General features: G+C 32.8%; 2 protein-coding genes and 1 long non-coding RNA gene across 4 annotated transcripts; 1 reads left to right on the forward strand and 2 right to left on the reverse strand.

Annotated features, from left to right (window-relative positions):
* Positions 1-1,631: 1,631 nt before the first annotated feature.
* WIH1 (cysteine-rich TM module stress tolerance protein) lies at positions 1,632-3,090 on the reverse strand. The gene is made up of 3 exons (XM_085733876.1): positions 2,966-3,090; positions 2,672-2,846; positions 1,632-1,895 (listed from the first exon to the last, which is right to left on the reverse strand). Exons 1-3 carry the CDS (start codon positions 3,018-3,020, stop codon positions 1,850-1,852), a joined length of 276 nt encoding a protein of 91 aa, XP_085590002.1. The 5' UTR covers positions 3,021-3,090; the 3' UTR covers positions 1,632-1,849.
* Positions 3,091-12,282: 9,192 nt separating this feature from the next.
* On the reverse strand, positions 12,283-14,330 carry LOC146901187 (uncharacterized). The gene is made up of 2 exons (XR_015022294.1): positions 13,947-14,330; positions 12,283-12,699 (listed from the first exon to the last, which is right to left on the reverse strand). It is a non-coding gene; the product is annotated as an uncharacterized LOC146901187 (long non-coding RNA).
* LOC146901188 (uncharacterized) lies at positions 14,328-16,308 on the forward strand. 2 transcript variants are annotated; one of them, XM_085734464.1, is made up of 2 exons: positions 14,328-15,807; positions 16,044-16,308. In XM_085734464.1, the coding sequence occupies exons 1-2, from the start codon at positions 14,592-14,594 to the stop codon at positions 16,076-16,078; spliced, it is 1,251 nt and encodes a 416-aa protein (XP_085590590.1). In that variant the 5' UTR covers positions 14,328-14,591; the 3' UTR covers positions 16,079-16,308. The 2 variants fall into 2 exon arrangements, with proteins under 2 accessions (XP_085590590.1, XP_085590591.1); XM_085734465.1 differs by having other exon boundaries at positions 16,053-16,308.
* The last annotated feature ends 6,844 nt before the right edge of the window (positions 16,309-23,152 follow it).

Consider the following 23,152-nt stretch of genomic DNA (forward strand, 5'->3'; position numbering starts at 1 on the left):
TTATAAATCTAATTTATCGCATATATTGTTATTATATTCAGTGACCCTATAGTTTTTATTTTATTTTAAGTTATTGATGCATCTCTACAGCTGCGAAAAAGCATTTTTTGATTATTCTGTCATTTTTCTTTTTTAGAAATACCATTTCGATAGTTTTTTGACTTGCCGTGTAAATTATGCAATATTAGAATTGATTTGATTAAAGCGTGAAAATTATGGTTTTCTTAGATATTTTGTTTATATGCAATTCCATTAAACTTATCTACTTTCACCCTTATTTTCATCCCTATACTCAATTATGAGTACACTGAGCTTCTATTTGATGTTTCGTTCACTCAAATTTCGTGTATGAGGAAACAAGTTGTATGTTTGGAAAAATTCAAAAATCATGTCATGACTGAATGTCAAGCAAAATAGGTATGTCTTTGTCGCAACGGTTTAATGGCACATGAGTCCATGGTTCGAATCCGGGTTATCACATTTCCCTTTTTTAGTGTATTTATTTCAGCATATGCGGCCACTGGTTAATAGCCAGATAAAAGAAAAGGTTACTGGACCTAGTTTTGCCAGCACACATTCTTGCGTAAAGGATAGTGGTTTGTAGACACGGAGTGGGTTTTGATATGGTTGCCGGTAGTTGGAAGATATTCTTGCGTAAAGGATAGTGGTTTGTAGACACGGAGTGGTTTTTGATATGGTTGCCGGTAGTTGGAAGATGAGGTAATTGTATTTGTGTTGTTGATGGGGATGAAATATGATGGGGGACATACATGTATTCTGGTGTAAGCTGAATAAATAGCTGAACACAAAAGGAATTGCGGTGAAGGAGCTAAAATGCTGATCACGTTTTTGAAGGATTTCATGTGTCCAAAATGGTGGTACAAGATGGTTTTAATGTTTCTCATGGTTTATTTTGCACTGACGCTTATGGTTGTGGATCTAGTGGGTTTTTTTTGTGGCACGGTGAAAGGTAGCTTGCTTGCGATGAAGCAGACGAGAGGGGATTACACTTCTGACATTGATGTGGAATTTGTATTTTAATTGATTGGTTAGGGAAATAGGAATTTGTGTTTAATTGATTTTAAGTAACCAGTTATTTAACAATCATTTGCAAATAACCTAAACCGTGTGATACGTGGAAATGATATGAGGACATTTTATAGAAAATCTTTGTTGTGGTGTTGCCCCAATTTATGCCTCCAAAGTTTTTGAGTGCACACTTTCATCCTAACTGATGTGCAGTTTGAGGATCATCATCCACTTTAGGACTCTTTAGGCAAACATTTGATTTAGTGGAGGTTTTATTGCACGCAGTGCATTGATCCGTCAACAACAAAAGCTGCTAATTGTTGTTCCTCTGAATCATACACAGAGAAAGGGCCACAACTAGTGCAGTCACACTTCGGAACTTGTGCAGTGCTAGTAATAATACTACTCCACTAGTTATGGCGTATGGGATTGTGTTCATTATTGTAGGTGTCAGTGCGTCACTATGTTCTTATTCTCAGTTCCTGATCAATTCGTTTGTTGAAGAGCCGATATTGTTTAGTGTTAGAAGGAAAACAATAAAATGATATAACAACAGCATTGTGCTGTGCCGCATGCAAAACCAAACATAGGCTAAAAGAAGGTGCTTAAATTGTTAATTTCATTCACTTGAAGTTCAAAGTTAAAACAAATAAAATTCATGAATTCATTCACTGGGTTTAGATACAGAATCATAGAAACTGGAGGAATTAGAAATCCTCAAAATAAGACATACTATCTACTATTTAATAACCTAAAGAAATCCTAACATCATTTCTCCCAGAATAGCAGTAATGAGTCAAAAGCAGCTTCTCAACCACAGCTAAAAGCAAGCATCCAGCATGCAACAGCAGCAGAGTGCAGCCAAACTGCAAAACAAAACACAAATTTCTATTACTTTTCTTCTACAAACCCATCAATATTAGAACATCAACAAAGATCAATGGATAGATATCATATCATATAAGCAAACAAATACACACATATGTTGCAGATCTTAAGGTTATCATGATTAAACAATGTATATGTGTATTCCCAAACCAATTTGTCATATATCCAATAATCATTAGAATTTCCTGTTTGTATGCTCTTAATATAGCAGGCTTATTTGAATTAAGAGAAAACATGATGTGATTAATTAATAAATTAATTCCAACAATTATATCTATTGACTCCTTGTATTTCCTTTTTTTTTTTTGAAGGAACTCCTTTTATTTCCTAATTCAACAAAATCATATTTAATCAAATTGCAAAACATATCCTAAGATTTCATTGTTTATTATTATTATGACTATTAATTGACTATTAAGAGAAAACATGCTGTCCTTAATTAAAAATCAATACCAACAATCACATACATTGACTCCTACTTCCTAATTCAACAAAAATCATGTTGATTTAACATGCAAAATATTATAATATCTAAAAGATGCCTTATTTTCCTCATCAATCAATTATTTCAACAACTTTGCAAAAATATATATATATTTTTTTTCGTAACATTCCCAGATCGAAATTGTTGAAGTCAACCTGATCTGACTAAAAATTCAAAATCATCGAATAAAACAAAAAAAGGAAACACTTTTCTCAACAATAACAACACATGCATAACAAAAAAGAAAAGAGACATAAAATAGTGACATACCATCCTTCAAGAAACCCAACTTCTTTGTTCTGCTGAGGTTGTTGAGCATACTGTTGTGGTGGGTAACCTTGTTGAGGGTACCCTTGTTGAGGATAACCTTGAGGAGGGTACCCTTGTTGAGGGTAACCTTGTTGAGGGTAACCTGGTGGAGGATAAGCATCTTTTGGTGGATACCCTTTAATAAAAAAAACACAAATTCATCAGATTCAATAATCAAAATCAAATTTTTTTAACAACCCATGAAACAAAAACAAGAAAAGAAAGAAACTTGAAAACAAAACAAAAGTGGGTTACCTTGTGGGGGTGGAACACCAACTGGAGGTTGTTGTTGATGATCGTAGTAGCTCATGATGTTTTTGATGAATCTGAAAAGTGATTATGAAAAATAAGCGATTTTTTTTATGAAAGAAAGAGTGAATATTTGTGATGTGAGAGGGGAATAGGCTTTTTATAGAAGGAGAAGAATATGTGAGGGGAAGTTTCTTGGTACTTTCATAAATACCTGAAACCGACTAAGGAATCGAATACGCGTTCAATGTGTGTAAGTGTAACGATTTTTGATTAAAATTTGAAAGAGATTCTAGTTATGCTTTATCTTACTTTAGGATAATTATTAGGGTAATGTGGACATTCAACTAGGCTGGATTGGATTATCGAGCTGTTTCCCCACTAAGCCCATCACTTCCTTTTTTCAATTTCAAAAGCTCACACTTCCATTAACTTTTTTGACTTCTCTTTTTTGTTTTGGTTAAAGAAACTTTTGATTCCTTTATTTTGACATATTTTTGATTTTGATGGCCTATTTTTAGATTTGTTATATTTGTTCCATTGATTTTAAGATTACTGAGTTTTTGCTGCGTAATTGACTAATTGCAGTTTAATTGATAGCTATCAGAGATATTATTCGTAGGGATAGTGTTCAAACATCGGATTTTTCATTTCTCCTATGTGAATCTAATAACTAAACTATTTGATAATTTTTTTTTGAATTTTTCTCTGTGTATATACGTTGGGGTTAGATTTTTATGATGTGGTAAGTGAGATGTTTACTTGACGTCTAAGTTAATCAATGACATTTTTTTAAGGAAAGTTAATTAATGACATGAAAATTAGTTTTTCTTAAAGGAATCATGAAAATTAGTTATTATTAGATCAGAATTACTTAAATGATTCATGGGTCATGCTAATAAGTACTACATTCATCCATTATTTTAAGAACTTTTTGAAAAGATCAAGGGAATTAAGAAAATTGATACTAATAGTATTAAATTTGTTTGTAATTACTACTCTCTTCGTCTCATAATATATGTCATCTTTTCTAATATCTTTGTTCCTAATTATATAACTTTTTTGAGTATTTTCTTTATTCCTTTTTATATGTCCCTTTTCAAATTTCAAAGTACTCGTAAATAGTTGAGAGTATAGTTGAAAAAGTAGCTTTTCATTAGCATTATAATTTAGGACAATTTTTTTTCTCCGAAACAATTTATAATTTATGAGAAATGTAGTAAGAATTATTGTAGGATAGAGTACTTTTTTTCAAGATTTCTTTAATGAAAATAATGTCGAAGGGGACCATCTAAATAGTGAGCCCATGTGCAATTAAAGTTAGCCTAGGTTTGGACAATCGTTCCTCTTGTATCCCAAAGCCATGTTGTTACTATTTCTATTTAGACTTTTTTTTTAAAATAGGTTATTAAACTAGTCTATCAAAATTAATATCAAAGAGAATCAAATATAAGATATTGAAGAAAAGTAGACTTCAAAGACTCAAACTAACACCATCAAACTAACTCAAATATGTTTAAACATACATTTACTTACTACCTTTCAACATCAAACAAAGTAGGCTTAAATTTTGTTTGAAAATATCAAATTTCAAGTCTATAAAAAGTTAACACTCCCTATGTTCATAATTTTCATATATTGAAAGTGATTCTTAAATTTAATGTGTTTGCTTAGTATGTAGATTTTCTTAAAATTACCTTTTGTGTATTAATGCACTCTCCGGTCACTATTATAAGTAAAATTTAATATTTTTGGTATTCAATAAATGATGTATGTGTTATTAAAAAAATAAAATAAATAATGTATGTGGTCTATATTAAAGACCGCATACATCATTTATTAAATGAAGTTAAAATGTAAATTTTTACTTATAATAATGACCAAATGATGTATTTACTAAATTTAACTTATCATATTTTAAGGTAAATTAGTAATATTAATAATATGTGATATCTTTGAAAGAAAATAATAAATGCATGTAAAATATTTTGATAGCTTAGGGTGTGTTTGTTTCAAGTTTACCAAATTTATTACTGGGAATAACATTCCTTGGATCATAAAGATGAAAATTTTATTCCAAGGTATTTAGAAAAAAGATGTTTGCTTAACATTATAATATTTCTATGAACCATAAAAGTAGGACTTATAATAGGTAATTACTCATGAATTTATTCCCATCTCCATGGGAACTTTATTCCCAGGAACGTTTTATACCCGAGAATAAAATTTAGTAAACTTGTAACAAACCTAGGCATGTGTATTCCTATCGTTTTATTCCCATAAATCTACAAATATAACTTGAAACAAACGCTTTGGAGGCAAAAACTACTCTTTAAAGAGGCTTATAATTAGAAACGATGTGAGTATAAGACCTTTTTTCACTTATTCTTTGTCCCTTAATATAAAACTATTTTGGAAATTTTATCACCGACCTAAAAGCCAATAAACTAGGGTAGGAATAGGCTTCATGTTGATTTCATGTCTATTTCATATTCCTTTTTTGAATTGATAAATATTACACTCTATAGGAATTGATTTTTTTATTAATTACTTGCGGAAAGACGGGCACAATCGTGCCTGTCTGTTCGCTCTTTCTACGGCTCTAATGCATGTGATTATTTTATTATGTTTGTTTGTATAATTTTGATTAAATTTTTTTAATTTTTAAATATTAATAGAAATTATTGATATATTGATTTATAAACAAAATATTGTCAAGGCAGATAACAAAATTATTTTTGACTCATAATCACTTACTCCCTCCGTTCCTTTTTAAGTGTTGTTTAAGGGTGAATTTTTCGTTCCAACTTAACTGTCGTTTTGGTATTTTAAGGGTACAATTTATCAATTATACCCTGTCAATTACTCGTATCTTTTTCTTCGTTTGGTTACTCTTATCTTTTTCAATAAAACTAATTAATGCTATATATTTGGAAAACTAAAGTTTGTTCTTTTAAACAAAATTTGTTTGTTTTTTTAAAACAAAATTTGTTTCTTTTTATCTTCAGATTTAAACAATTTTTTTTTTTGCCTGCAACAATGGTTTTATGAAGAGTTAAAATTTTATAAATAAGATGAATAATTGTTAAAAATTTCAAGTGCAAAGTAAAAGAACAAATTTGATAAAAAAATAAATAAAAACTCCATGAATGTTCAAAAGGAAGGAATAGTGGAAGACTCATTGAAAAAAATAAAAACTCCATGAATGTTCAAAAGGAAGAACATATATGACAAATGTTTGTTATGAGAGAGAGAGAGAGAGAGTGTGCAAAAAAAAAATTATTTGTTGGAGAAAAAGATAGTAACTAACAAATGTTTGTTATGATCTTTTAAAAAAAACAAATGTTTATTACGAGAGAAATATAACATATTAAATTTATTGGAAAGATAAAGTGTGTGCGAAAAAATAAGAATATATTGGTGGATTAAATTGAGGGTATAATAGGAAGAAAATGTGCAAAAATACACTTTGTTATTTTCGTATTAATTTTCTAAAACGACACTTAAAAAGGAACGGAGAGACTATAAACCAGCAAAGTCAAATATAATTCATAATGCAGATAGCTGAGAAAGGATGAGAAAAACTAAACAATGCGGGAATGAACTATGAACTGTTAGAACCCTACTTATTAATATTTAATATAGTGTTAACAAATCTTTTTCTAAAATATTTTGCGTCCTAATCTTTTTTTTGAGGATTTAAAGTTCAATCTTTAGTAGAGTATTTAAACTCCAATCATTAACATTATATTTTGCTCATGGTTGTTACTAATCTTTTTTTCAGAAGATTTAAAGTTCAATCTTTAACATTATTTTTTGCTCACGTTTGTTACTAATATTTTTTTTAGAGGATTTAAAGTCCAATCTTTAACAATATTTTTTGCTCATGTTTGTTACTAATAATTTTTTTAGAGGATTTAAAGTTCAATCTTTAACATTATTTACATTATTTTTTGCTCACGTTTGTTACTAATATTTTTTTTAGAGGATTTAAAGTCCAATCTTTAACATTATTTTTTTCTCACGTTTGTTACTAATATTTTTTTAGAGGATTTAAAGTCCAATCTTTAACAATATTTTTTGCACACGTTTGTTAATAATATTTTTTTTAGAGCATTTCAAGTCCAATCTTTAACATTATTTACATTATTTTTTGCTTACGTTTGTTACTAATCTTTTTTAGAGTATTTAAAGTCCAATCTTTACCATTTTTGTTAATAATATTTTTTTTAGAGCATTTCAAGTCCAATCTTTAACATTATTTACATTATTTTTTGCTTACGTTTGTTACTAATCTTTTTTAGAGTATTTAAAGTCCAATCTTTACCATTATTTTTTGCTCACGTTTTTTACAATTGATCAAAGGCTAAGGAAGAGTAACTTATATTAATAAAATAATAAAATTAAAATGGAAATACTGTTTTTTGTGAAAGTAATAAAATAATATGAAAATACTGTTTTTTGTAAAAGGGATATGAAAATACTTGGCAATCTTTGTCGGTTGTATCGAGGGGAACAACACAAATGTACGACATAAAAAAGTGACATGAGTTTTTGTTTTGTGCTAGTTTTTTGTGAGTTTGATATGTGGTTAACAGAGGTAAAAGAGGGTTAACGGGGACGATTAGTGACATGTATTAGTAATCCACGTGTTATTTTATAACTAGCTAACAGTAAGAACAATTCATAAGGAATTGTGTGTGAGTTTTCTATTTAAATTAAATGTATTCTTATTTATTTATTACATGTGTTATTTGTATTTAAAATAAAATTAAAATTAAAAATTAAGGGTATTTTTGGAAAGAAAAATCGAACCCAAAAGTGTGCTAAAAGGGGTAGTTTTCTTTATATATAGTATAAATGATTAATTAATGCTATTTATTCAACAAATTCGATTGATTGATACGGGTTGATTTTCTGTTACAAGCAATTACGGAAACAATAGTCAGTCCAATAGCTGCTTCAACCGCCGCAATAGCTATAACAACGATTGAAAAAATATTTCCTTAAATATAGCCAATGTTGGCAGATCTTCTAATCCTCTAGTTTCAATTCGACAAGTACCAATAGGTCGAAAAAGACGAAAAAGCGCTTTGCATACTCGAGAAGTCAATAGCAACCACTCTTAATGTTAAAGTAAACAAAAAAATCGATAAGTAAGCTCGCTATACGAGTTGTTTACCTTTATACGACTTCGTTATCGCTCCTATGAAGCGGTGGACCGCTTCGCCAGAAGCAAGACAAGGTCGCTCTCCTTCGCTCGTTTCGTACTTGACTTACGAGCTCATGTAGTACTCGTCCCTATCTTTAAAGGGGCTTATGCACACTCCACTCGTTGTCTACTCGACGAGTGTTAGAGCGATCCATTTAGTGGCCAATGCATTAATGATTTCGTTACAAAAATGTTCATATTTAATTAGCATTGGGAAACATAATTTTTTGTCCTTTCTTATGATAAATGATAAATTTGTTATTTCTTATTAGAGTAATGATATTTTGACATCCATTTGATGACAACTTTGTTGACAACCTTGTTTTTCTCACTTCTTATTGGTCAAAAACAATGGAGAGAGAAAAAGGAAGAGGGAGGATAACAACATCATGTGAGTAAGAGAGAAAGTTGTCCAAAAGTTATCAAAAAGTGGTTGTCAAAATATCATTTCTCTTCTTATTATAACTTTGTTGGAGGATCTTATAACAAAGGGATAAAGTGCGTAGCTTATAAATTTATGTGATTAAAATGAATATGCTTGTAACTTTCAATTTCTCACGAGTTTATAACATTTTTTCTCTAGCCTATACCGAATTTTAGACGCCACTTCAAGTAGTTTTTGAGTTTATAGTATATCATTTTTATATCAATTTTACCCTTATTATTTTTTACTAAAATCCCTTTTTTCCCTTTATAATTTAAAATAAAATAAGTGCTATGAACTAAAAAGTATTTTGCATAAATATTGATTTAGAGAGCAATTAGAATAGAGAATATTTGAGAAGAAAATAATGTAGGAAAAGAATAGTTCTCATTAGAATGAATCGCATCTCTTTATAAGTCTTAAGATTCACTTCCCTCTCAATTGGAGTTTAAATATTGTTATAAGAAGATAACAAAATAACTACCCCACTAACTTCCCATTTATCTTCTGTCAAAAGAAAAAATAATTTCCAATTACCTAACACACATTGCATAATCTGAATCCACAAACTAGTAACTCTGCCATTGCTGCCATCATCCCTTGAGTAGAGAATATACCCACTTCAGAAGCACCTTTTAGGTATCTAAAAACCCAATGCGTAGCTTCCCAATGTTTATGTACTTGATGCTGCATGCAATCAACGTCATGTCATATATTTTGAGGAGCATATAGTCTACAAATTTATGCATGGTTTCATTTAGGTAACAAAACCATCATATTCACACCTTCTAAAACCGTTATTCAAAATGCAAGTGTCAAAGCTTTTGTACCACTTCCTAAGGGATTGCTTGAGGCCATGAGAACTTTTCAAAAATCATATATTGTCTTCTACATCCTTCTTAATAAAAAGCTCTGGTTGAGTTATATGATTTTGTTCCTCAAGCTGTCCATGCAAGAAAATAATTTTCACATTAACTTCTTGAGCAACTAAGGTCAAAATTGTCCTGATTGAAGAATGTTTCAAAAGAGGTGAAAACACCTCATTGTAATCAATTCCCTCATGTTATGTGAATCCTCCTGCCACCAATGTTTCTTTGTATCTTGCATTTTAATTCATGTAATTCCCTCATTTAGTTTGAATAATCATATGCAGCTCATATTCTTCATGCGTTTAGCCTTGTTAACTAGTAGCCAACTACCATTTTTGTGCAAGGAACTTAATTCCTCATTCATTGATGCAATCCATTCTCGAGATTTTCTGACATTCACAACTTCATCGTAATTATAGGCTCATCTCAACCTATTTCACCACTTAATAATACTTATTTCTTCTACTATAGTTAATTCTGCGGTGTAGTGTCATCATCTGGTCTTTATCTTTATAACTTTAGCCTCTGAACTTGTTAAACCATGCCAAATTCTATATCAAAAATGCAAATTAGAGTGCATCCTTGAAGCAAATATAGCCCATTTTCCAATTTTCACTTCATCTACACCATGGAACCCTTTGTGATTCTTAGAACTCCAACTTTAACTTTGTAAACATAACCTTGCTTATCTAGAATTCCAAGAGAAATCAATTTTCTCTTCAAATCAGGTACATGTCTCACGTGATGCAAGATCTTTATCCCTCTATCTACAAGTTTGAGCTTTATGGAGCCAATTCCAGTTACCTTCCAGGCTTTATTATTACCCAACAAAACTTATCCTACATGTCTATCTTCGTAGGATATGAACCACTCTCTTATTTGGGAACATATGAAATATACAACGAGAATCAATAACCCATTCATGATGAGTTTTACCTTTAGGGTGTGTTTGGATTGAGGGTTTAGGAGGGGAAGGGAGGGGAGGACTCACTTTTATTTTTTAAATTAGGAACAATGTAAAATATTTTTTTAAAATAAATTAAGTGTTTTTGAAGTATTATATGATCATTTATCATGTTATTAATTCAATTTTCAAAAGATTATTTTATAATGTCCGTAATTTAAAAAAGAAAACTAGACCCTCCCCTCCCTTCCCCTCCATCCAAATACACCCTTAGGGTACTACTTCTTAAGATGATCCTCACTATGCCATCTTTTGACTTGGATCTTAATCTCTTTTGGCTGATCGACCTCTTATGTACAATCCTTCTACAACTTAATCTCCTATTCAGGCCGTCCTTGTAAAATTGAAGACCCGACTCTCATAGTAAACACTAAACATAGACCCCTGGTATAAAAAAGCCATTTTTTTTAAAGAGCAAAAAATAAAAATTGATAATATTTGTTGTTAAAGTTTTGCTATTTTAAATACGGGCTAAATATTACAAGGGTCAAGGAGTGCTCTAAATAATAAGAAAAAAAAAATTGTGTTTTTTATTTGAAAATATATAGTTTAAAGTTTGAGGAGATGATTGGCGCATATAATCGATTATTTTATGCATTATATATAAAAAAAATGTTTTGGACCCCAAAATTTTGGAGGATCTCCTGCTCCTATTTCTTCAAACTTCTTCAATTATTTTGGAAACAATGCTTTCTAAACTTCTTGTAGTGATAATGCATCTCTTCCATAGATGTTGAAAACTGCCTTAAAATTCGTTTTACCATTTTGTGTCCAGGCGCAGGAGACTGCTGGAGGCATGTTGGGGTGGGTTCTAGTTTTGCGTCCAAGCACAAATGCGCGACCATGTCTATAAAAAGACAGTTTCAACACAATTTTACGTGTGGAAAAGGATAAAGAGATCAAAAGAAGGAATCTTTAGGAAATCAATAGGCTAAACTCGAAAGACTGACAGACTTTTGGGGTAGATTCTAAGGTTTAGAAACATCATTCAAGCTCATTTAACAAAAAGTACAATAAAGACTTATCAGGAATACACATCTATAGTTTTATTTTCGCAATTAATATATCAATACCACAAATTGAAGGGACCTAATATATTGACAAAACATCAAGACAGTATTTAGGACAAACAACCTTTCTTTTGAATTAAAGGTCGGAATGATGAACAACAGGGGATAAAGTGATTGCCCCATTGACCAGTGATTCAATCAAAACAACAAACGAGGTAACAAACAAACCATAATCTAAAAACAGTACTTAGTGGAGCTACCACTACATGTAAATGTTATCTAAAAAAAAGCACTACATGTAAATGTTGATGCGCATGCATGTTTTTTTTTTGTTTTTATCTTGGACTCAAAATTATCTGGTGGCTGTTGTATGTGAGCAACGAATCATCGATCGAGACATAAACACCTGACATAACATTGACACGAAATCGCCACTAGTAATGATATGTTTCAGGGTCGTGTTGGTGCTACATAGAAGTCGAAATCGAAAGTTGATATATCTTGCAAAAACGACTCTAAGTTGAAGGCTCCGCACGACTTAGAAATATATTTTTATGTCATATCTCATCTAATACGATATTCAATAAATCTTCATCTAATGTAAAAATTGTCAACTACTTATAAACATAATTTTAGACCGTATCTCATTCAATCCAATGCGAAACTCTTTACAAGTTTACTGATCACAATTCCTCAAAAAAAAAAAAAGTTTACTGATCACAACGTTGTTCATGCCAAAGCGTGCTAAACTTATACACTAATAGTGGCCAATTCAGCATAAAGGGACATTTAGGACCACAACATCAAGAATGGAAAAAATATGAAAAACAGTGGGACATCCAAATCCAAAAACCTATCCACCATCAAAATTTCAAGGCAAAGGCACACATTTCCAAACCAGGTTGACATATGGAAAATGGTTCATGAAATTTTTTAAACAAACAAAATAGCATGATAGAATGGATTAACAGTTGGGTAATTACTAAGGTCTAGATGCATACATTTAACACAAAACCTATGTATAATGCACTACTACAAATTAAGAAGGGGGCAATTACATGAATTATATTGGAAGGAACATAATTAAAGGAAGATTTATTTATGAGAGTGAGGGACTAATTAAGTGAGTTCAAGTTCCAAATTCTGCAATGCTTTGTAAGGCTGGCCTCCATTGGCCACTACCACCAACAAAATGTCTTCCAACACTTCTGTTATTGCTTCTGCTGCCATTGCTCTCCGTTCGTTGAGTCGCCTGTTCCACCTGACACAACACAAAAATAAAAGATGAATAAAGGCACTGCATAGGATAGGCATTAGGCACACACACCAAGAGATAAAGGGAAAAATGCCAAATCATACTATGATTTCTAATACAATGGTCATGGATGGTTGATCCAAACGATACATTTTTTTTTTTTGTTAAATATGTTTTTGATTTCTATAAATATACTAATTCTTCGTTCAAGTATTTTTGAATTAAATTTAAATGTATTTCAATATCTTACTCTTAACGTTATTTTTATTTTATTTTATAATTTGCCTTTACATTTTTATAATTATCGCGATCATATCTTGAATTAAAAGCATCCATACCGTCCTATGATTGTTAGATTACCAGTGGTACTAACTTTTTGTTTAGATTTGATGATTTGGTAGTGCTTTTATGAAATGGAAACGTGAAGGAACAAAAAGTGATAAAAGTGGCAGAACAAAGGGATCATCATTGTTTGGATTGTGGAGCATGCATTGTTTGACGTACTTTCCTAATATTCCGTTGCATAGTCAACTAGATGCTAGATTATCATCGTGAATTTAGGATAACTAAGTGGAATTTTTATAAATTAATGTGCTACTTATGTAAGAATATGCACATTCCTATGTGCCCCTGCATGCCAAAAAACTATTTAGGATAACTATTAATGTGCTACTATTTTTCTGACTGCACCATAGAAGCTCCCTTCTTGTAAACCTCTTAGGTAGTAAGAGTGGATATCCAACATCATAGCAACCAAAAGGTTTGGTAGGACGCAACAACAAATTATTAGTAGCTGACTTTGATTGAAAAATAATAATTCAGGTGTTAATGATTTGGATCTCAGAAAAGAGATTTATCAATCTCGAGTACTCGGAAGATAAGTCAAGTCTGATAAAACGTTGATTAAAACTTTGTTAGCATTACAAACCCGTTTCCGTAGGGTATAACGATGCGTTTCAACGTGGTTATAAAAACTTATAATATGATCAAAACAAAGAAACAGTCGATACAATTCATAAAAAATTGAATTTTAAATTTTAAATTTATTACCTCTAAAATTTGTTAAAAGTAAAACACACAATTAAAAGTTAAAAGTTTTTAGTACAAATTCATTTATTTATTTTTAAATAATATTCTCTATATAATTACTCATGCTAGCAAAGTCAATTGCAAAAAAGGTGGTAAAAATACCTTAATCTATGTCTAACAAGAGTAAAGAACCAATTTGAAACTATAACATGAAACTTAATTACCTTAACTGGACTAGGATTCGGAGCTCTGGAGTCTCTATGCTTCATCTGAATCCCATGACTACCACCAGTTTCCTTCAACAATTTCCCAAGTTTACCACATTTCTTCGAAGCAAACTCCTTCAATACATCTACAACCCACCAAAATTCATGTCCACAATTTTTTTGGCAAATTTAATCATATCATACACAAAATAATATTAATAAATTGAAAATTGACACTCCCTCCAGTCTTATTCATAAGAGACATTTAGGTCAACAAAAGTTAATATATGCTGTCCAAATTTCGACTAAGGCATACCAACTTTTGTTGAACTAGATGTATTGTTAAATTACGACTAGAAGGAGTACTATGTTATATTACTATTTGGTACCTTCAAAACTGATTGTTAGAATACAGCAAGAGTTGATCACATTTATTATTCATCATTGTGTAAATAATTATAGTTAATTGTACAATAACTATTCATCATTGTGTAAATAATTATAGTTAATTGTACAATAACTCCCACCTTAATTGGAGTTAATGTATTGTTGTATATATGGTTGCCAAATCAATGAGAATAGACAAGCAATATAATTCTTACATGGTATCACGAGTCTGATCCTAAAACACAAACCCGCCGCAACTCTCTTTCATTTTCATCAATGGCAGACAACAAAAACTTTCACCCCGCCCTTGCCGTGAACAATATCAAAAACTTCATTCCCATCACTCTAGAAATGGAAACCAATCACTACTCCACATGGGTAGAATTGTTCAAAACTCATTGCACAGTCTACCAAGTCATTGATCACATAATCCCAACCACACCAGAAACAGAATCCTCAAATGAAAAAGATAAAGCAACGGCCGGTAACAAAGAAGGATCCGTTACAGAAAAGGAAAAATCTGCCAAGAGTGACAAAGAACAGTGGTCACGCCTGGATGCAATCGTTCGCCAATGGATTTACGGAACGATCTCCATTGACCTCCTTCACACCATCATGTCACCGGGTTCAACCGCACAGCAAACATGGGAGCGATTGGAAAACATTTTCCAGGACAACAAAGCTTCTCGTGCCGTCCACCTGGAAAACCAATTCACACGCGTCCATTTGGATGACTTTCCCAACATCTCGGCATACTGCCAAGAACTCAAGATGATTGCTGACCAACTGTCAAACGTTGGTTCACCGGTTTCGAACCAAAGGTTAGTTCTCCAGTTAATTGCGGGTCTAAATGAGAACTACGATGGTGTTGCTATTTTTATTCAACAAAGTAATCCTTTGCCGCTATTTCATGAGGCACGATCGAGGTTGATCCTCGAAGAAACCCGCAAGGCAAAGCAAGCTGCTGCCACAGCCAATGCCGCAGGCACCGCTCTCCTCACCACAAATCAATCGAATGATGACACCTCTGGTCACAGTCGTGGTGTTACCCAAGGTTCCAGAAATCCAGCACACCGTAATAATTTTGGTCAAAAACGCGGTCAGAACAAAAACAACAATCGTGGTAGAAATGGTGGCGGTAGAGGACGAGGTCGCAGTAACAACAATCAAAACAGTGGACAGCAATACAATCCACGTCCATGGCAGCAACAACAGTGGCCATCATACCCACAATGGGGACCGTGGGGACAACAACCATGGGCAGCTCCACCATGTCCTTACCCCACATCCAATTGGGTTCGTCCACCATCAAATCGTTCTCCCGTGGCTGCAGGAACTCGTCCACCACAGGCTTACAGTGCTCATGGACCAACTCCTTCAAATTATGCACCTACAGACATTGATGCGGCAATGCAAAATCTGTCCATGAATGTTCCTGATGAAAATTGGTACATGGACACTGGTGCAACAGCACACATGACTGCATCTCAAGGTACTCTCTCAACTTATTCTAATTTGAGCATTAATAAAAATATCGTTGTTGGCAGTGGACAGGAAATTCCAATTCGTGGTTATGGACAAACACATCTTTCCCCACCTTATCCACCCCTATCATTAAACAATGTCCTTCATGCCCCTAAACTCATTAAAAACTTAATATCTGTGCGTCGTTTCACAATTGATAATAATGTTACCATTGAGTTTGATCCTTTTGGTTTTTCTGTGAAGGATATACAGACGGGGATGCCACTAATGAGATGTGATAGCACAGGGGATCTATATCCTCTCACCACAACCACAAGAAATCAATCCACCTCTCCAGCAACCTTTGCAGCTCTCTCTCCTACCTTATGGCACAACCGTTTGGGACACCCTGGATCCAATGTTTTAAGTTTTCTTAGCAAAAATAAGTTTATTGAGTGTAAACAAATCTCTAGTTCTTCTATTTGTCAATCTTGCATTTATGGGAAACATGTTAAATTACCTTTTTCTATTTCAAATTCTAATACTTCCAAGCCTTTTGATATAATCCATAGTGATTTGTGGACATCGCCAATTTTAAGTTCAGCAGGTCATAAATATTACCTTTTTTTCTTAGATGATTACACCAATTTTGTGTGGACATTTCCCATTGGAAGAAAGTCACAAGTCCCTTCCATTTTTTCCTCATTTCATGCATTCATTAAAACCCAATTTGGAACTACAATCAAATGTTTTCAATGTGATAATGGACGAGAATTTAATAACGAGTACTTTACACAATTTTGTCACAAAAATGGCATGGTATTTCGTTTTTCTTGTCCACACACTTCACCACAAAATGGAAAAGCTGAACGTAAAATACGAGCAATTAATAATTTCATCCGTACTAGCCTTGCACATTCATCTATGCCACCATCATTTTGGCACCATGCTCTACAAATCACCACATACCTTCAAAACATTCTACCCAGCAAGATTCTCTCACATCACTCCCCCACTCAATACTTATATCATAAGGATCCCTCGTATACACATTTACGTGTGTTTGGGTGTTTGTGCTATCCTCTCTTTCCCTCTACCACCATCAATAAACTACAAGCCCGCTCCACCCCATGTGTCTTCTTAGGTTATCCACAAAATCACCGTGGTTACAAATGCTACGATTTGTCTAGCAAGAAAATAATAATTTCTAGACATGTCATATTTGATGAGACCCAATTCCCATTTGCCAAAATACATACTCCCTCCACTCACACCTATGAATTCTTAAATGACGGCCTTCATCCAATTCTACACTACCACCTCCAAAATGATTCAAAACAAGATGAACCGGAACCACCTACAACTGAATCACCACAACCTGCCATAACACAGGCCTCACCCATTAATGTGACAAACCAAAGCATAATACCGTCTTCCCCTATACTTATTAACCCATTACCCCATCCACCCGTCTCAACTGAACTCACATCTCCTATGCATACTCCACAACAAATCCATCAAGAACCAACCCGAACCATGGCAACCCGCAGTATGCATGGAATTCATAAACCTAAAACTCAATTCAACTTGACCACCTCAATTACACCATCACCACTTCCCCACAACCCTAAGGCAGCCTTGTCCGACCCGAATTGGAAAGCTGCCATGTTAGACGAATTTGATGCTCTTATTAAAAATAAGACATGGGAATTGGTACCACGTCCACAAAATGTTAATGTTATTCGCTCTATGTGGATATTTCGTCACAAAAAGAAATCAGATGGGTCATTTGAGAGGTACAAAGCTCGACTTGTAGGTGATGGAAGATCTCAACAGGTTGGATTAGATTGTGATGAAACATTCAGCCCAGTTGTGAAACCAACGACTATTCGTATAGTACTTACTATAGCTCTATCAAAGTCGTGGTCCATTCATCAGCTAGATGTTAAAAATGCATTTCTTCACGGTGAACTTCAAGAAACCGTATACATGCATCAGCCGATGGGTTTTCGAGACCCAATCCATCCAGATTATGTTTGTTTATTGAAGAAATCTCTTTATGGCCTTAAACAGGCCCCTCGTGCTTGGTACCAACGGTTTGCTGATTTTGCACTCACCATCGGTTTTTCCCATAGCAAATCTGATCATTCTCTATTCATTTATAGGAAAGATAATGACATGGCATATATTTTACTCTATGTTGACGACATCATTCTTACTGCATCATCTGATGCTCTTCGTCAGTCTATTATGTCACTTCTTGCCTCCGAATTTGCTATGAAAGATTTGGGCACTCTAAGTTATTTTTTAGGCCTTGCAGTTACACATCATGCAGGTGGCTTATTTCTTAGTCAAAGAAAATATGCGTCTGAGATAATTGAACGAGCAGGTATGACCTCATGCAAACCAACAGCTACGCCAGTGGATACCAAATCTAAGCTAAGTACCTCATCAGGTTCTCCATACAAAGATCCTACACACTATAGGAGATTAGCAGGTGCATTACAATATCTCACATTCACGAGACCAGATATATCATATGCTGTACAACAGGTGTGCTTGCACATGCATGACCCAAAGGATGAACATATGAATGCTCTCAAACGCATTCTGCGATATCTTCAAGGTACTCTTGACCATGGCCTACATCTATATAAATCTTCTGTTTCTGGTCTCATCTCCTACACAGACGCCGATTGGGGTGGGTGCCCCGATACTCGACGTTCCACCTCTGGATATTGCATCTTCCTTGGTGACAACTTGATATCATGGTCATCTAAGCGTCAACCAACTCTATCTCGATCAAGTGCTGAAGCCGAATATAGAGGGGTTGCCAATGTTGTCTCTGAATCTTGTTGGATCCGGAACCTTCTCTTGGAACTCCATTGCCCAATTCCTAAAGCTACCTTAGTGCATTGTGATAATATTAGTGCAATATACCTCTCTGGTAATCCTGTTCAACATCAACGCACTAAGCATATTGAAATGGACATTCACTTTGTTCGTGAAAAAGTTTCCCGTGGACAAGTCCGTGTTCTTCATGTTCCATCTCGTTATCAAATTGCCGACATCTTCACGAAAGGTCTTCCGCGCATACTATTTGAAGATTTCAGAGACAGTCTCAGCATACGGCGGCCTCCCGCTTCGACTGCGGGGGTGTGTTAGAATACAGCAAGAGTTGATCACATTTATTATTCATCATTGTGTAAATAATTATAGTTAATTGTACAATAACTATTCATCATTGTGTAAATAATTATAGTTAATTGTACAATAACTCCCACCTTAATTGGAGTTAATGTATTGTTGTATATATGGTTGCCAAATCAATGAGAATAGACAAGCAATATAATTCTTACAATTACAAATAAAAAATAAACTCATTTTTTTTTGTCAAATCAATATCAATCACATTACCTTAGTTGTGAAATTGATGAGGAACAAAAACTTAAGTTTTAGATAAATTTTTAATGAGTTATACTAACAAATGTCTTAACGCATTGTTTAAGGAATTTTTATAATAAATTATATCTTGAAAATACAAGTTAAATAATTAGTTAGTATAACACGTGAAAGTTACTAACAAATGCAACTTTCTGTGTGAAAGTTACTATTTTTAATTGTTTAAAGAATGCTTCGAGGACACTTATTAACCTTTACCATTTTTAAATACTAATCTATAGTAGACTATATATTAAAGTGGTCCATGGTATAAGTTGTTTATAATCCATGGTATAAATGATGGGTAGGTACCAACTTTTGATATTGGAGTGTTGATATTATTGTAGTTTTATGTCAAAATTGAATTCTCTTTTCATTTGCATCCATCGCATTTGTGTTGACTTACTCGATGTGATAGAGCCATTCGCAATGTAATTTTACTTACACTGGGATGGCCTTAAATTTGGTCAAAATACACAACGAGTTCTGGGAAATGTTGGCATGGTTATTCTCTTGGGTGCCTTTTATCGAATATTCTTGTCCAATTTAAAAATTCTGCTTAGTAATTGTTTTTGGTTTTTCTTGCTCTTATTCTTTTAATCTTTTCTAATTTTTTATTCGCTCATGTAATTTCACATCTTGCTGTCTGTATCACACTTGAAAAATAAGCAAAAGGGTACATATAAAAATTCTAAACTTAACGTTTTGGTAATGCTATACGGATAAGTACTCCAATTTAGTTATTTTTTTTTAACAAAATAGAAGACAAAAAAAAAAAAAAACAACACTAATACTTAACTAAGCCAATCCCATAGAGTTAATCTCCCTCTTCCAAATAGAAGACTCTAGACATTGAAACTCATTTTTATAAGAAAAAATTGTTACCAATTCTCCTGATTGGTCATTCATATACATATTTTTATTCTTGGTCATCGAGCAGCTCAAATTTCTGTCCTCTAACTTGGAAGCAGTCACAAAGTAGTATTACAGGTGGATAATATGATAATCGATGACCAACTCTGCCGACCCAAGTTATAATATTAGGAAATAAAAGAAAAATTAACAAGGAGTTAATTTGAAGATTTTGCTTATACAACATTTAACTTTATGCTAGGGTGGCAAGACAAGAGCGGATTGATAGAGGTATATGTATATTAGTCATACTAAATTTGTGAAGATTTTTAATCAACATTACTATACACTGGTACGCAACGAAAGAAATACGTAACGAAAGAAATGATCGCGAATTACAAGTTCACGATGGATTCGCAAGATCCTCTTTCACTATAAATTTATTTAAGTATGAGTGGTTAGTTTTAGGTGGATATGTGTTAGTCTCATACCTATTGAGTAAAGAAAAAAAAAATATCATACCAATTTATTGCAAATGCTTCCCTATCTTTAAGATTTTATGGGTCTTTTCTTATTTTGATGGGATTATTATGGGCATTGAGCATTGTTTTGTAACTTTGCGAGTGAGCAAAGCGACTGAACGTGGAGGGGGCGTTGTTATATTGAATTATTTCTTTGCCTTCATCATTTTGAGTTTGATGTTAATTAATTAAGAATGATGATAAAATCAAGAGGCATAGCCGGCAACCCACGATAGAAACTAAAAATGTCACGGATACTCTCTTTCACTCACATTATTAGTAGATCAAAACAAATTTAATTACTTACGTCAAATTGAACGACAGTTCAACTTGCACGACAATTTAAATTTCTTGTGTTTCTTTCTTAATTATGGTCCTTATCATTTCATTTGTCATCATGAGCATTTGATTTAAAACAACGATATGCAATTGAATCACTTTCTTACATGATTACAAGTTTGAGTTTCAACACTTTGTTATCTTTCTGAACATAGCACATATTTGATATTTTCTCCGGTCCTGCTTAAGAGAAATTTGAGTCAACAAAAGTTGATGTATTGGTTAAAAATTCAGTCCAAATACATCAATTTTTGTTGACTCAACTTTCGCTTATAAATAAGATCGGAGATAATAGTAAAAAAAAATACAGTATATAAAAAAGAAAATACATGTTGACATAACAAACAACAAGGACAAATGTAGACGAATCACCAATAACCATCCGATGAAGTTGTGTTCACCAATTTTCCATTTTTACTTGAAGAGTAACTCTATGTTTTTTTTTTTTTTTTGGTTTCATGTATTTTATTTTATCCAAGGATTAACATGTTGGACAACTACACCAAAAATGTTTTTTATGTAGTAAGAATAAATGATTTGACTTGTGACTTAATAAAGATAAATCAAAATCAAATATCTTTCGGGAGATTAGTCACTTTAGTCCCTGAATAGGAAAGAAGTCGTCACTTTAATCACTGAATGCAGATAAATTGCAAAATAGTCCCTGAATGTAGACTCTGTTAGTCAATTTAGTCCTTGAATGCAGACTCCTTTAGTCAATTTGGTCCATGAAGGTAGACTCCGTTAGTCACTTTAGTCCCAGAAATTGACCAACAGAGTCTACATTCAGAGACTGTTTTGCAATTTCTCTCAATTCAGGGACTAAAGTGACTACTCATTTTCCATTCAGGGACCAAAATGACTAATTCCCCAATATCTTTCCTTCACCATAAAGCAAAATGCATGAAAGAGAATCAATGAGTTTCTTTATTCATAACTAGTTGTCAACCCGTGCTTCGCACGGGGTGGATTGCTTTTTTTTCTTTTTCCGGATAATTTTGTTGGCAATCACATTTGTTAACGGTTAAAAGTGAACTGATTGTGAACATAGATATTACATGCTTATAAATATAAAAAATCATGATCCATAACATATCAAATAATAGATAGGTCTGCCATAAATGAAACCGAAGTAGAAGTTATACAACATAGATTCTAAAGTAGTGGTGTTTAATGGATTACAAAGTTACATTTCCAAAACGGCATCATCATCTTCAATCCCAAAGGTAAGCACATTCACCACCTAAAGGTTTCTCGGCATTTTCCCTGCCAATAGTTATCTATTAGAGAAAACCATTTAGTTAATCTAACTATTTTTTTTTTGTTATCATTAATAATTTTTTTATTGTTGTCCAGTTAATCTGAATATAATAATGATGTTTTTTGCCATGATTGAGTCACACTTGAATTCCAATCTAGTTTCAGGAGTGTTGCGATTACATAAGCAAAATCTTTTCCATCCATTTCCGATTATAGATGTGGTAATATTTGTTTCAGGGTCATTTATGAAAAATAATTTACATATTGTAATTGTGTTAGCGGTACCGCATAGTCTTAAATATCTTTTAAAAAATTTGTTACGAAGGAAAAATGAGCAAATTACTGAATATTCCACAGACATTAGAAATATTTACCAAAATTTGTTTATTGCTAAAATTTATTAGTATTTGAACCTGAGTCGCTACTAAAACAATAAATTGTCAAAATACAACAACATTGTGTTGCAGAAATTTTGTGGATACCGTCCTTGATTACTGAGTTTAAAAGTGAATTTCCAAACTCCTATCACTTATTGCGACAACCTAAGTACCATATCCCTATTACATAATGCAGTGCTTCATATTTAGGACCAAACATATGGAGCTCTAAATCTTTGATGAAGAGAAAGTAGCCAATTAGGAATCTCATAGTACATCATGCCCCTGCTGATCAAAATACAGTTTACTAATCTGAGACAAACCCATGGTGTTTGATAAGTTTGCACTTGATCGACCACCTTGAGTTTGAGTTGAAAAATGGAAAATGGACAACCAAACATTAGAAGCATCCAAGAGCAATGATCATCTCTTAAAAAAAAAAAACAATGAATCGTTTTGTGGTATAAGGAAAGGGATCAAGGACCCTAAGTGCAAGTCATGTAGCTCTTAAAAGTGTTGAAAATGAATGAAAACAATAATAAATATGTTTGAAATTAAAAGAACAAAATGACCTTAGAATTTA

Source organism: Medicago sativa, chromosome 8 (assembly GCF_051527215.1).
Source record: "Medicago sativa cultivar Bolivia chromosome 8, Bolivia_mono, whole genome shotgun sequence".
Lineage (NCBI taxonomy): Eukaryota > Viridiplantae > Streptophyta > Magnoliopsida > Fabales > Fabaceae > Medicago > Medicago sativa.